This window comes from Grus americana, chromosome 1, assembly GCF_028858705.1.
Source record: "Grus americana isolate bGruAme1 chromosome 1, bGruAme1.mat, whole genome shotgun sequence".
Lineage (NCBI taxonomy): Eukaryota > Metazoa > Chordata > Aves > Gruiformes > Gruidae > Grus > Grus americana.
In genome coordinates, this window is record NC_072852.1 from 144498400 (window position 1) to 144512719 (window position 14320).

Sequence of the window (14320 nt, forward strand, 5' to 3'; positions counted from 1 at the left end):
AAAGTTATAAATGTGTATGTTGTAGACTGTAGCTTCCTCTGTGGATAGTCTCTGTAGCATCATGGTTCATTTAAAATGTAAAACCCCAGCATCTTATTAGAGCAACTGTGACTTCAATTTGTATAATCTGTACTAGATATTTTGCTTATGTCTTTCTCTGTTTAATAGCCACCTCAGCAGCAACAATTTGGGTGTACCTGGTTTTCATGATCTGATGAACAGGGTCATCTGAAGATTACGAATAGTAAATCGGTTCCGTCTGTAGAGCACGATTCCTACAACCTGTTTCCATTAAAACTCTGTTTATGCTATATACAAATAAGTAAAATGTAAACTGATAACGTTTTCCTAAGATGGCAGAGAACATGAGAATTGTTCTGACAGGAATATAAACCATCCATTAACTGTCAGGCTTCAGTTTTATAGTATCTAGTGTTGACGCTTGCTGAAGTTAGTCTGCCAGATGCAGTTAGCAATCTAAAAAGGCCCATGCTATGTCTTTGGAGTCCAGGCAGTGTAATCATAGCAAGGTGACATGTATCTTATCTTGCTTATAATCTGATAACAGCCCATGGCGTGGTGTACATACATGGCATTCTTTTGGTAATGCGCAGAGAATCTGATCAGCCCATCTTTCCTGGGCTACCAACATGACCATATATCTCGCATCTAACTGGTGTCTTTTTATTCACTGTCTTGCCTCCTAAAAATTCTGGATTCTCCCAGCAACTGTGGAAAGAACCTCCAGGCATTTCTCCGTCTAATCCAAGAGTATTGGAAAATTTAAATAATTGTTAGAGAAGGCATGCGCATGCAAGTTTTCCATGTGTTTTTTTAATTGTCTGCATGTTCTATGGGGGAGGCATTGCGTCTTCCAAGAAAAAAAGTGCATCTAGACTCAGATTCATATGAACTTCTTTCCAATGCCAAAGGATCAATTTCTCCCTGTGAAGGTAGGTTTCTTAACTATACAGTGACAACATCTAGCAGTTTATCAGTGTAGCACATCATACTCAAAACACTATCAATAACTTAAAAGCAATGTTTGGGTAGTTGGTAGCTGGGTATAAGCATAACAACTTGATTCCTTCTGTGACCTAGACATTGTAGACTTTTGTCTCCCTTGGGTTTTGTCAGTGTACTGCTGAAAAGGGGTGACTCCCATCCAAAGGAGATGGATAGTAATAGTTTGTTATTCTGTGCAGCTCACAAGTGCATTGTCTTCTTGTTCTCCTCCGGTACAGAGAAGTTAGAAATGGGAAGTTACTAGCAAGAAGCAAGCTATGTAAGTGTCTGAAGAACTAAGAATCTAGCTCACATCTGGGTCGATGGAGGGAGAGCAGTGGATGTTGTCTACCTTGACTTCAGCAGAGCTTTTGACACTGTCTCTCGTAACATCCTCATAAGCAAGCTTAGGAAGTGTGGGTTAGATGAGTGGACAGTGAGGTGGGTTGAGAACTGGCTGAATGGCAGAGCCCAGAGGGTTGTGATAAGCAGCGTACAGTCTAGTTGGAGGCCTGTAGCTAGTGGTGTGCCTCAGGGGTCGGTACTGGGTCCAGTCTTACTCAACATAGTCATCAATGACCTGGACAAGGGGATAGAGTGTACCCTCAGCAAGTTCGCTGACCTTACGAAACTGGGAGGAGTGACCAGCACACCAGTAGGCTGCGCTGCCATTCAGTGAGACCTGGACAGGCTAGAGAGTTGGGTGGAGAGGAACCTGATGAAGTTCAACAAGGGCAAGTGTAGGGTCCTGCACCTAGGGAAGAATAACCCCAGGCACCAGTTACAGGTTAGGGGCTGACTTGCTGGGAAGCAGCCCTGGGGAGAAGGACCTGGGAGTCCTGGTGGACAGCAAGTTATCCATGAGCCAACAATGTGCCCTCATGGCCAAGAAGGCCAATGGTATCCTGGGGCGCGTTAAGAAGAGCGTGGCCAGCAGATCAAGGGAGGTTATCACTCTCTACTCTGCCCTGGTGAGGCCACATCTGGAGTTCTGTGTCCAGTTCTGGACTCCCCAGTTCAAGAAAGACAGGGAACTACTGGGGAGAGTCCAGCAGAGGGCTACAAGGATGATGAGGGGACTGGAGCATCTCTCGTATGAGGAAAGGCTGAGAGAGCTGGGTCTGTTTAGCCTGGAGAAGAGAAGACCGAGAGGGGATCTAAGTATCTAAAGGATGGGTGTCAAGAGGAAGGGGCCAGACTCTTTTCAGTGGTGCCCAGTGACAGGACAAGGGTCAATGGGCACAAATGAACACAGGAAATTCCACCTGAATATGAGAAAAAACTTCACTGTGAGGGTGACCGAGCAGTGGAACAGGCTGCCCAGAGAGGCTGTGGAGTCTCCCTCTCTGGAGAGATTCAAAACCCACCTGGACGTGATCCTGTGCAACCTGCTGTAGGTGATCCTGCTTTAGCAGGGGGGTTGGACTATATGATTTCCAGGAGTTCCTTCCAACCCCTACCACTCTGTGATTCTATAAAACTGATTATTTGGGATCCCATTAAATCCCTTTTCTTATCCATCAGTATAGGATGGATAGGTTTCAACTTTGTGCATCCTTATCTCAGGATAGAGCCAGGGGCTTTGGGAAATGAAAATAAAAATCAATATTTGTGAATTCAATATTGAATTCAATCAGTATCATTGGGTTTCCTCCCTGCCTTCTCTATAGATGTTAATATTCTTGATTGCTTAGACAGTTATATGGATAAAAAGCAGAATTTCCTTTGCTACTTCCCATTTATTATTATATTTTCCCATTCTCTAGATGTTTCATGTTTTACAGTACCTGCTCTACTAAAATTCAAGGTCAGTAAATCTTGCTGTGTACTGTAGTCTCCTGAGAAGGGAATGTTTTGTTTGTTGCTCGTAATAAGGTAAAATAACACACTTAGACAACCGAGACTTTAGTCCTTTGCTATAAAGAGGTTTTCCCCTGCAAGGGCCTTTTTGAAGACTTGAGTGGGAGTTTTAGAATTCTTTCCGAACAGAAGGATTGTCATTCTTCATTCATTTATTTAGACTGTGTCAACACTGGGCGTTGCTATGTATAGTGTTATGCAGAAAAGTACTGCAGATGCTGCCAAGCCTAAGTTGTGTTTTCTCACTTTGTAGATCACAAAATAAAATCTGAGATGAACGTTGCCTTCTAATCTCTCCCCTTGTTTTTCACTCAGTACCTTGAGAACTGCTGTTACAACCATGATCTACAGGCTGCCGCTGGTCTGCAGGATTAAAGATCTACAGGCTAGTGTAAAGTCAACAAGCATTATGCTTACTGAAGTGTGATGTTGGTTGCAGCTACTGTTATGCAATAAGTTTTGCATAAATTAGGTTAGATTTGTTAGAAGTTCAGTCTGAAATGTGGAGCTTTGGCCTGAGTTGGGAACCAAATAATCATCAATCAAATGTCTAATAACTATACAAATAATGGGGCATCTAGTTCCAGCATCTTTCAGTAGAACAAAGGCCAGGTATGGACTATCTGGTCTAGAAATAACTTTTGAAAATATTAAATAATGGTCATAGTCTAGTCACAAACTTTTGTGAAGACTGAGCAAAAAATGAATCCAGCATTTCAGGGCTTTTTGTCATGTTTGCTTGTTTTCCTTGTCTAGCAAAGAATTGGTGCTTTCATTTGTCTGTCTTTTAGTTTACTTACATACTTTCTTCTTTGTCTTTCCTGCCTCATCGCAGCTGTGTCTCACTTAGCATCATTAGCTGCATTTTTTGTATCTTTCTGAACTATTTTTTTACTAATACTGCCTTTTTTTCCACTTTAAACATCTGAAATATATCTTTAGTATATTTAGTGATGATGTTTCATCTTTTTTCTATATCGATAAAGATGCTGCCTTGCCTTAGTTATCTGCTCTTAACTGCTCTGTTCTGCCCCTCACTAATCAGTTACTTTTGGAAAGGGTTACACTAGTTGCATAACCTTTTAGTTGACTGTTGTGGAGATCTGACAGTTCTCTTTCCACAGTTAACCCAGGAGCCGCTCTAACTTCTGCAGCATCGCAGGCTGAGGGATTCTATTAGGTTGCACACTGTTGCCATTGAGCTTGCTCATTCAGCCTTATTTAAACTGTCTCCAAAGGCCAAACAGGCTTTCTGTCGTCTTTGGTTCACATGGTACTGGGTTGGAGACTGGACCCTAGCAACTAAAGATTTTGTATGGCTGGATACATCTTATTACATATTTAACTTTCCTGGAAGCTTTCTGTAATGCCTGGATGTTTGTTTTTTTTTTTCCCCCCAAAGACTTGAAGTCAGTTCCCCATAATCTCTTAAGATTTTAAATCTACGGTCAGTATATACTTCTGAGAAGAAATTGCATTTTAGTAGTCAAATGCTTATGGGTGTTTTTAAGGTATTCTTCAGGCTTCTATTTCTTCCACATTACCCAGAATATTAGTGATCCTCATTTTTGTCTCACCTGAATGTTTTTGTGTTAAAGCCACATAAATATTACACTCCTATTGTGTATGTTCTGATCTTTGTTAAAGCGGTAAACTCTTTAGCCACAGTCCCTTGAGTCAGATCCATTCATAGTGTGTATCTTTAGCTTTGGAAGGAAGCTCTGAGCATGCATCTTCCCCTCTGTTTATCTAGCTAATAATAAGCTGCCAGGATACTTGAACAGCTTCGTGGCTGGCATCCAGCCCTTCACCCAGGAAAGGATTTTGCCATAGCTTTCACTGGAGAGAATTCAGATTTAGAATAAATGTAACACTACACCTGAACACTCCTAGTTCAATCTGGATAGAAGTTGACTTTCCCTTTCTCCTGTGGCTAAATCATGACTGAAAAGGTTAAAACAGATCTTGACCATGTTTCTTTACACGTACTTGTATCTTCTTAAATGTGGCAATACAAACCCTTTTCTGTTCAGGTGGTGAAAAGGAGGTGTTTAATAGCTGTCAGTGTACTTACCTCTCACAATGTATTGCAACTAAGTGCTCAGTTGCATGCAGATTCTTCATATATTGCAACCTGTGAACTTTTGACAGCAATACTGCATAGAGGTATGGAAACAACCACTAAGTTTGCAACCAGACTAGTGACAATAGTGCTAAACCAATTTTAGGCTAACAATGGGATTGACTTAACATCTGCCTCAGGCAGTGAAGTAATATTATGACAACAAAATACAGACTATTCAAAGTACTGAACATAATATACTGGTTAAGTGGTGACAGACTCTGAGCTCCATTTGAAAATAGGAGGGAAATCTGCAGCTCTTTCCAAAATGGACTTCAGAGCACTGATTTCTTACTGAGGCTGCTTCAGCAGGTTCAGGTGAACTGGAACTCCAGTCCTTTAGGTAAGCTCTCCGTGTGGCAGTCAGTCATCTTAATGACATACTACAAGCCACCTCAAACAACACCGTGAATGTAGTAGTGAATGGGAGTGCATCAGCTGGTGAAAAGGGGTGAGAATAGAAAGCAATTTAGGTGAGAAGATACCTTTCGTTACTTTAAGGCCTATTTTGCCTATCCTGAAATGCAATCTGTCTTGCAATACAACCTTCCTGACCTTCCCCAAACATCTTGGTCTAGAACGGGTATCTGTTGCCAAAGCAGGATTCTTCTCCTACACTTAACACCTCAGTCCTTCGTCTCAAGTTCCAGGCATGCTGCTGTTGTGTGCTGCGTGCCCAGCTCCCCGCTGGTTTCCCTGTGGCCGAAGGGTTATCACAGGTTAGTTGATTTGATCTTCCTAAAAGACAGTGAGTGACAGCCGCTTTTGCTCGATGCAGTTTGATAGTCTGGTCATGCCAACCACAATATGTCTGACTCTTGCCTCGTCAATTCCTTTCTTGTTCTCCCACTTCCGAAAGAAATAAATATCTTCATAACAAGTTGCAATGAAGAAGCAGGTGGGGAAAACTGGATACTGAATGAAAAACAAGAAAACAGACTTTTTGTCGTCATTTGCTTTCTAGCAGTGTGTGAGAAACTAAAAAGGATCCAATTAAGACAAATCATGTTTCATAGTACTTTTTCATAGCTTCCTTTTCTTCTAAAACTTATGAGGATATTTACTGTGGGGTTTTGATATATTGTTACATGATAGAAGGGCTATGAATGGATGAATAGGGCTAAAGTTTACCAATAATACAATTTGGGTGTCAAATAATGCAGTCCAGTAAGAGAAATCTTGAACTTAGTGGTGAAAGAGTTGGTTTAGTGTTTCTTGGGCTGTGTACGTCTTTGTGTAATCAAGAAAGTGGCCTTATTTAAAGCATAATGGATGAAAACAGAGTAAGACTGGCCAGATCTTTCCTTTTACGCTGTTAGTAACTAAACTCGTGCATGACAAGGTACAGATAATAAATGGGCAACATACAAATATCTTAGAGAATTTGGGGGTGCTAAGAGTGTTCACAGCTTGAACTGGAATAGCAAGAGTTGCTATACCCATAGCTATAATGATGATACTTGAAAAAAACCTTCATCAAAATAGCAGCATTTCCTAAAGATTTGCTATAGTAAAGGTATACCCATTCACAATGTGAAAACTTCACCACTTATTAATTAATATGTACCTAAAACTATAAAGGAGGAAGGACAGAAGGTAAGTTTAATTTCCACAAAAGCTTATCAGTTTTCTGTTTCTGGGAAGCAGATTGCTGTGGACTAAAACATGGCCTCAGCCCCCCCCCCCCCCCCCCCCCAAATGTATTTGAGAGTCAATAAACTGAAAATAGTGGTAGCTGACTAACTTAAATGCTACTGAAATGTGACGGATATGCAATCTAGTACATGGATGTTAATGTTTATAAAACTTATTTAAGCAAAAAAAGTATTCCACCAGCTTTTTCAGATTTTGTTACATCATTGATATTTCTAGTGCAACTTTTCTGTAAAACATGAGGTAAAGCAGCATTCCATCGTGGTAACATTTTGCCTTATTTCTGCTACTGTTTTCTGCCTTAGCATTTGAATAACTAGATTCTTGTGATACAGTAATTTAAATCTATATGAATGTAAAAAAAAATTATTTAATGAAAGTCCATGAGCCACTCTGAAGGTCTGCCTGCAGATTTTTCTGTCGTTGCCTTCATTTTCCCAGTGTAATTGGGTTCCTGCTAAAGGACTGAAGAGTTTAAAAGAAATTTAATTGCTGTGTAATAAGCCTTATCCTTGGGTGAGGTACTTCATTGAAGCTAGACAGTGAGTGTTTTGTGACAGAAGGAAAAGCTGAGGGGGATGGGAGGAGGAGGAGGAAACTGCAAAATGACCATGGCTGGCCTCTCTGCATTCCTGTAAGGCTTGCTTTTTTTAAAATTGGAAGCTGCTTTTATAGATGCTCCTCCAAACAGGTTTGTTTTTTTCCATACTGTCCCATTTAGACTTTGGAATGCATGTACGAAAGGGCAGGCCCCCAAAGTGACTTTCCAATCTGTTTTTGTGATTCCAGCCAAGTTCCCTTTAATGTATGGAGCAGGCGAAGTTGAGCTGACTCTCTTATAATATCACAGAACTTGGGCGCAGCTGCTGCTTTAAGTGGCACTGTGTGATAATACAACAGCTCTGCTATTTACTGGGACTCGAGTGCCTGGACTGGCACACAGAGACATTATATGAAATCCGAAAGCATGAGGATAAAGGAGATTTCTTTGCGGCAAGATCCTGATCTAAGGAAGGAGTTGGCATTGCTAGCTCGAGGATGTGATTTTGTTTTACCTTCTAGATTCAAGAAGAGACTGAAAGCTTTTCAGCAGGTCCAGGTTTGTCATCCCCTTCTTCTACAATTAAATTATTGTTGTCAGTTGTACCTTCATAGCCACACAAGTTGCAGGAAATACATGCAAGATCTTCCTCAGCTAGCAGGATTTTGATAGTCTGTTCCATATATGATGATTTTTCTGCGTTTTAGAAGACTGCAGGTAGTTTTCTGCAAACAAAAAATGAGGAGAGTTTACTGAAGCACGTAGCATAGATAAAGTATGATGCTTGCACAGAGGCATATGCAGCGGAAAGTCAGTGCATTTAATGCTATTAGACTTTTAAAGACTGTTTTCCTTAATCTACATAATCATAATAATCTGCATGCACTTCCCCAGGGGTTTTAATTTGCTGTTTACTAAAACTGGGCATGTAAAATACACTTAACTAGGCTGTAACTTTGCTAACTCAAACATAATGTGTTAAAAGGTGCTTTCATACTTACATGATGATCTTGAATTCCTCTAGGTTATGTTTATTTTGGACTTTGTATTTGGATGAGATCGGTTGTTGCTACGTGGTGCGCACATGTGCCTCTGCTGTTTTGCAGCAGAGAGTTAAATCCACCATTTTAAAGTGAGCTCATAATTGAGAATAGAAGCATTTGAAATGTATAATTAGTAGGAAAACTACTTATAAAGTAAATGTGCAAAGAGATTATCTTTTGGGAGGCGGGAAAAGTGTACAACTGTTTTATTGGAGAAATTGGAAGTTGATATTTCCTCAAACTCACTTAACTTTAAGGCTTTTGGTGGTATGTGAAAGCAGTCACTCTGTCCTTACCTCACCCTCACTTCTAATGCATGTACTAAAGGTATATCAGTGATGGTATGTGTGACTTTTTTTATTCTTTTTTTTTATCAAAGTTTAGCAGTTGAATGAAAATTACATTATCTTAGCATTTCTGGCTTTTAAAATCATTCTAAATATAGCCTGCTACTTAATTTTGAATTCAGTGCACTAGCGTCCCTTTCAGGTGACCTTCAAGAGGGGGCCATAGAGCCCTATGACCCTAAAAATGTGTTAGCCTTCTGTCTTCTATATTATTATTTCAAATTTGTTTCAGCTGAGCTATACAGGCAATGTTTATTCCTTTGTGCAAAGCAGAATGCAAGTGCTGACCCTGCTATTTTATGCCATTCAGCATAAACTTGTGAATGAAAGGATTTTACAACTTGAATCTTTTGTGCCGAACTGGAGGCAGAGAAGGAAACTTGTTGACTAGAGACAGCAGGAAAAGAAAATACTATTTTAATTACCTAAAAGTAGCAGTATCTGTTAATATTTAGGCACCTCAGAGCATGAGGCAAGTTTAGTCTAGTCATGGCATCCCGTTGTAAACAAACACACTCTTACCTTGTGCGGTGCCGCTCCACTCGATGTCTTTCATCGAAGGGATCACTTGAACTCTTACTGGGCTTTCTTATGTTGAGCTAGAAGACATCTCAATGTAGTATGGTAATGCATATCTGCCAGCATCTAAGTACTTTAGAAAACGGCTTGTCTAATCTGTAGGGTTTTTTCTGTTTTAGCATGCTGCTGGCTATAAAATTAAAATGCAGACAGCGAACAAATGTTTCATTTTTAACCAGACTTGCACTTCTTGGATAAATGGCAATTGTAGAATAATGTCTGTTAAACCATGTATTACATTACAGATAAAATTCTGTGGGCAAAACAGGCTTAATAGGAGTGTGGAAACTAAAATCTGATGTCTGTCTTTGCTCAATTTGATATAAAATATTTTATCTGAGGTTTCTTTTTTAAATGGTACTTCATTTCAACTTCATGAGTTTTAGGAGATATTTTTGAAAATACCTTAAAAACAAAATATGCGTGCTGATAACTGTTAGTATAGAAGATGGACGTTCTTTACCTGATACTTCATGTTGATGTTAATTTCGAGTTAGGTGCATTTCAAAGAATAGCTATTCATCATCTACATAATCATTGAAGAAATTTCATGTTGCAATTAAATTGCTTAGAGTTTTTGTACAATAACTTGAAAAATTTTTCTCATTTCAATTACTAAGCTTCGTTGCCATTGGAGTTTACAACCTCCTATACCACTGTAATACTGGCTTTCAGACAGAACAGTTCATGAATATGATGTAAAATTAGAATGCTAAAATCAAGCCAAACTAGAAGCCAGTCTGTTTTTCTATACTTTTACTACACTTTTCTAATTTTTCATACCCATACAGTTTCTATAACTTGTTAAACGGCAGATTCTCCTTAAGAGGTTTAGTGCTATTAAAGCTAGCCTCTTAAAATAAAAAATGAGTAGTGGTGTGGATGGTGAGGTAACATGTGGCTCAACATCTGCTCGGAGGTGGGTTGGAGTGACTGGGTCTTCCACAGGTTCTAAGAATTCTAAGGCAGGGGCTTTTTGCATAGAGCCATGTCAGTAATCTGTGTAGGTAATCTCCTGTGTTTTGGAAGGGGTGGTCATTGGAGTGTAGCAAATCAAGTTTCATTAAAATCTTTAAACAGACAACCCATAGTGAGGTGGGTGGCTCTGGAAAGTGGGTGGAGCAGGCTGTTTCTCAGTGGTTGCATTTATTAATGAAAATTGATAAAACTGAGCAAAACAAGGCTTTCTAGAAAGATTGGTTCCTCAAAAGGAAGATAAAACAATACACAGCTGCTGAAATATCCTCTATTTGAGGAAATGAATTTTCAAATAGGTAACTCTGCATAAAACTCAGTAGAACTTAAGTCTATTGTCTCCTGACATTGGTTGTAGGAAAGACCTTTCTTAGGTAATTTAACACCTACACAATATAGTGAACTGGAAATGCAGCACTTGAATAGGCACTGCATCCATCTTGCTCATCAATTTCCCTCCAATTTTGGAGGGAGAAGAAACTGTCACCATGTCAAATGTACTGGCAACTTAAAGATGTGAACTGAAAGGCTTATTACCTGCTGATAGCTGAGCAGAGTGTTTTAGCCAACAGCTGGTGACATCCCTACCTGTCAGAGCTGGAATATAAGCATCTTTACCCAGGCCATGTGCAGAAAATATGTCTGAAGTTGGAAACAAAATAACAGAATAAAATACAACTGTGTACAGTGACATACTTATACCTGTGTAACTTGGTGTTAGCTAAACTAGGAAAATAGGGCAGTCTTTTGGCTAGTTAGAGGCTGTGCCGTGTTGTAAAACAGTTGAGTTCTAACCTTAAAACTAGACTTTTAGTCAAATAAATCTGAGCTAATGTGATCATTTTAAAAAAGAAAAAAAAAATTGGCCTAAATCTTTCATTAATCCTCTGAATGTCAGTGCCAGAACTAAGTGCTGGTGTATTTTCTCCTACTTTAACTGCATCATACCTTTATCTGCTGTTACTGCTTGGTGATTCCTGTAGTTGTATGTGTCCCACCTCAGTGTGGAAATGGAGAACTACTAGTTCCATGTCCACCTGTTAATGATACTAAATGCCGCTTACGCATGCTATTTATGTCAGCTGTATGAGAACTATTTCTTTGACTTCTGCAATGCCTCACAAGATTGGCTTTCCTTCTAAGTAAGTTTAGACATTAGTGCCTCTTGGTCACTTTTGCAGTCCTCTGTTACCGAAATGCTTCATAAATGCCTGTGGCATGTTGAAGACAGCAACGAATACAGAGCCTGTAGGGGCTGATGTGTGGTTGTGCTGTAGTGAACTGATTCTTCCAGTTGTGAAGATGACGTTCCCATTTCTGAGGTAAAAAGAATTTGAAGAAGTTTGAGGCAGTTGGTTTTACAGTTCTAGTCACGGAAGTAGGTTGTGTAACAATTAGAGGTCTCTGGTGGGTCAGCTTTCCTATTAGCATCAATTTTTTCTAATTTAACATCATTTGGAGACCTTTTTATGCCACAAAGGAAGGACTTTATATCCATTTTTACATACTAGTTTTAAATCAGGCACACAAATGTTTTTTTTAAAGAATAAAACCCAAGTGTTTGGGGGGGGACTAGAAATATCATTCCGGCTGTAGCAAATAGTTACACTTGATGCTGCTTTGCTGATATAATGCCAGTTGTCAGGAGCAGATGCCAACACTCAAGCTAGAATGAAAATATCTATGCTACCTGCTGAGACTGCCTAGTTCAGATGGGAGGTATTCCATAAATGGTCCCTTGCTAATGGATTGCCAGGTCTTAAGCTCTAGCCTCTTAAGGGACGCTGTGAGCAAACTGCTAGTTTTTTACCACTTCTGCAATGGAGACACCAGGTTCGAGCTTAAAATGTATTTGCTGCCCTGTGGTAGCAGCTGCCTTATCTGCTTGTGGCTGGTAATAAATTTATGGAAAAGTGTACTGGTACTGTAGAAAATCCAATGTGGTGCAAGTTTGTTACAGCTTACTTTGCATGCATGATTTAAGAGTTTAGATGTTAGTTCCCTCTGCAGCTAAGTTTGGGGTTTTTTTTGACCCAACAATTCAGACATTGAAGAGTTCCTATTTATTTATTTTTCCCATGGGATAAGAGTCACTAGCCTTTTCTTCATTTTAACATACTTCCCATACCTTTATAATCACTAATGCTACTAATAGTAGATGTTCTATGACTGATGGTAGTACTTTGTATGCTACAAAGCCTGAAACAGTTTGGCATACCTTCATATAAAATATCCTTCAAATTTACAGGATCAGAGGGGTTATGAGATTGTTTTTGCAATTGTCCAAATCAGAACTTGTTGGGGCATTGCCAGACAAGAAGTTGAGGGAATACTTGCTCCAACTGTTGACTCTGCAGCTCAGTAACAAGGCTGAGCTTGTTGATATTTTTCTTGAGTGGATTTTTCTGAAGCTCAGTTGCACTGAGTGATTGAAACTTGTTTTGTTGTGAACATGGAAGGATGAGAAACTATTGCAGAGTTTAAGAGTTAAGTGGATGTCTGTCTTAGCCCTATTTGTTACTTTTGATGTTGAACTGATGGCCTGTCCTGACAAGGCCTGTTTTCTGCAGACAAATGTTAGAATTGCCTCAGGTGTAACTGACTGTCAGTTTTTCCCCATTAAAATGAAGTTTAGGCAGTCATGACTCCTTTGCAGGTAGCAAGTCTCAGTGTGATCTGTTGGCTGTGTACAATCAAAATGATTATGTACTAGGAGGATCTTACCAGTTTGTCTCCTGAAAACAGTTCGGACAACAGAATATGCTGGTAAAGAATAACAGTACTGATTTAACCTATGACTGGAGTATTTTCTGAGAAAGCTGCAACTATATGACAAACTGTATATATTTGTGACTGGGATACTTGATTTGACATAATTTGTAAAATGGAGGCTGTTTGACAACAACTTACAGCCAGTGATTAATATTTTTGCACCACTTCTGTCTTAGCACAAAATGTAGAAATTGCCTTTCACAGGATAGATTTTTTTCTGAAGAATCTTGCTTTTTTCCATTTTATAATATGTCCCTTTTTCCTTTTGTAAATTAGCAGGGCACGTGGAGGAGACAAAAAGTATTTTCACTGGTCAGCCACACCAAACTGTTAGAGGATCCTACTTCTAAAGCTTTGGTAAAAGTTTTGTCAGCAAATAAAACAAGTTACTGAGGGACATGCATGTAATATGCAAAGGTCTCTTGTACTCATGGCTTTGGGGGAGTGGTAACTACCTCTTCCTTTTTCCATTCAATCCCCACACCAGGGCATTTATGAATAAATCATTAAACTCTTACTAACTACATAACTGTGACTTTCTTGAAGCTGAAGCTCTATGTGACTGTCCAAAAAACCAAACATATGCAGCCATGTTTGGAGGTGTTTCTACAGCAATAATGCATTTGCAATAGCATCCTCCAGTTCCCAGCAGGACTGCATGATTCATCTAGGTCAGCTATACCAATCTGCAAATCAGGAGAATCCTGGTATTTCCAAAATCAGTTGTAGAGCTCTGGTAAGAGATCTTAGTGCAGCATATATATATGCGCGCGCACACACACACATATATATATTTTGTTGAAAGTGAGGAGAGTGGCAAGTGCGTGCTATAATGCTTAGGTATCATGCAAAGAAGTGATGCTAGTATCTCAGATGGAAAGTTCAGTCTTCGCTGAACTAGTGAAAATAAGGTTTTGACCATTTGAAAGTGTTCCTGTGCTTACTTGTTTATTGCATGTGACTTCTATATGTGTACATGTTTGTCTGTGGTGACCATTTATATGTGCTTTTAGTTGAATGTGTTTTATAATTTTAATGTGCAAGATAGTGTGTATGAAACTTATTTCATAGTTTTGGGTGGAATCTTTTCCTGGATGCCACTACTTACTGTCTCCACCTAAATGAGAATTAAGATGCTGTCCCAAATAGGTTTGTGTAGATGGTGCAAAGTTTGAGTGCCCTGCTGAAATATTGAGTCTTGAACACAGAAAGCCACTGCATAGAATTCTTGTGGCCTGTTTTGGCTGTTTAAATATAGCTTGATTAAATTTAAAGGGAAGAGTTGCTGATTAGTTGTGCCACTATCAAAAGTTTTTGAAATAATACTTTAAGCTTTAGTAAGACTTTCAAGACTATCTAGTGATGATCCTTACCATAGCAATTTCACTCAAACTGAGTGGGTTGCTTCTTTCCCAAGCTATCA

General features: G+C 39.4%; 1 protein-coding gene across 3 annotated transcripts in view; it reads left to right on the plus strand.

Annotated features, from left to right (window-relative positions):
* The window catches only part of PPP2R3B (protein phosphatase 2 regulatory subunit B''beta), a 57505-nt gene that overhangs the window by 11439 nt on the left and 31746 nt on the right, over positions 1 to 14320 (plus strand). The window contains exon 1 of one of the 3 annotated variants that reach the window (XM_054813813.1): positions 7574 to 7739. The exons of the other annotated variants lie outside the window; for them this stretch is intronic. Coding sequence (XP_054669788.1) covers positions 7593 to 7739 — 147 coding nt within the window. The 5' untranslated portion in view covers positions 7574 to 7592. Of the gene's footprint in view, positions 1 to 7573; positions 7740 to 14320 lie in introns of those variants that run through there. 3 annotated transcript variants of the gene reach the window in all.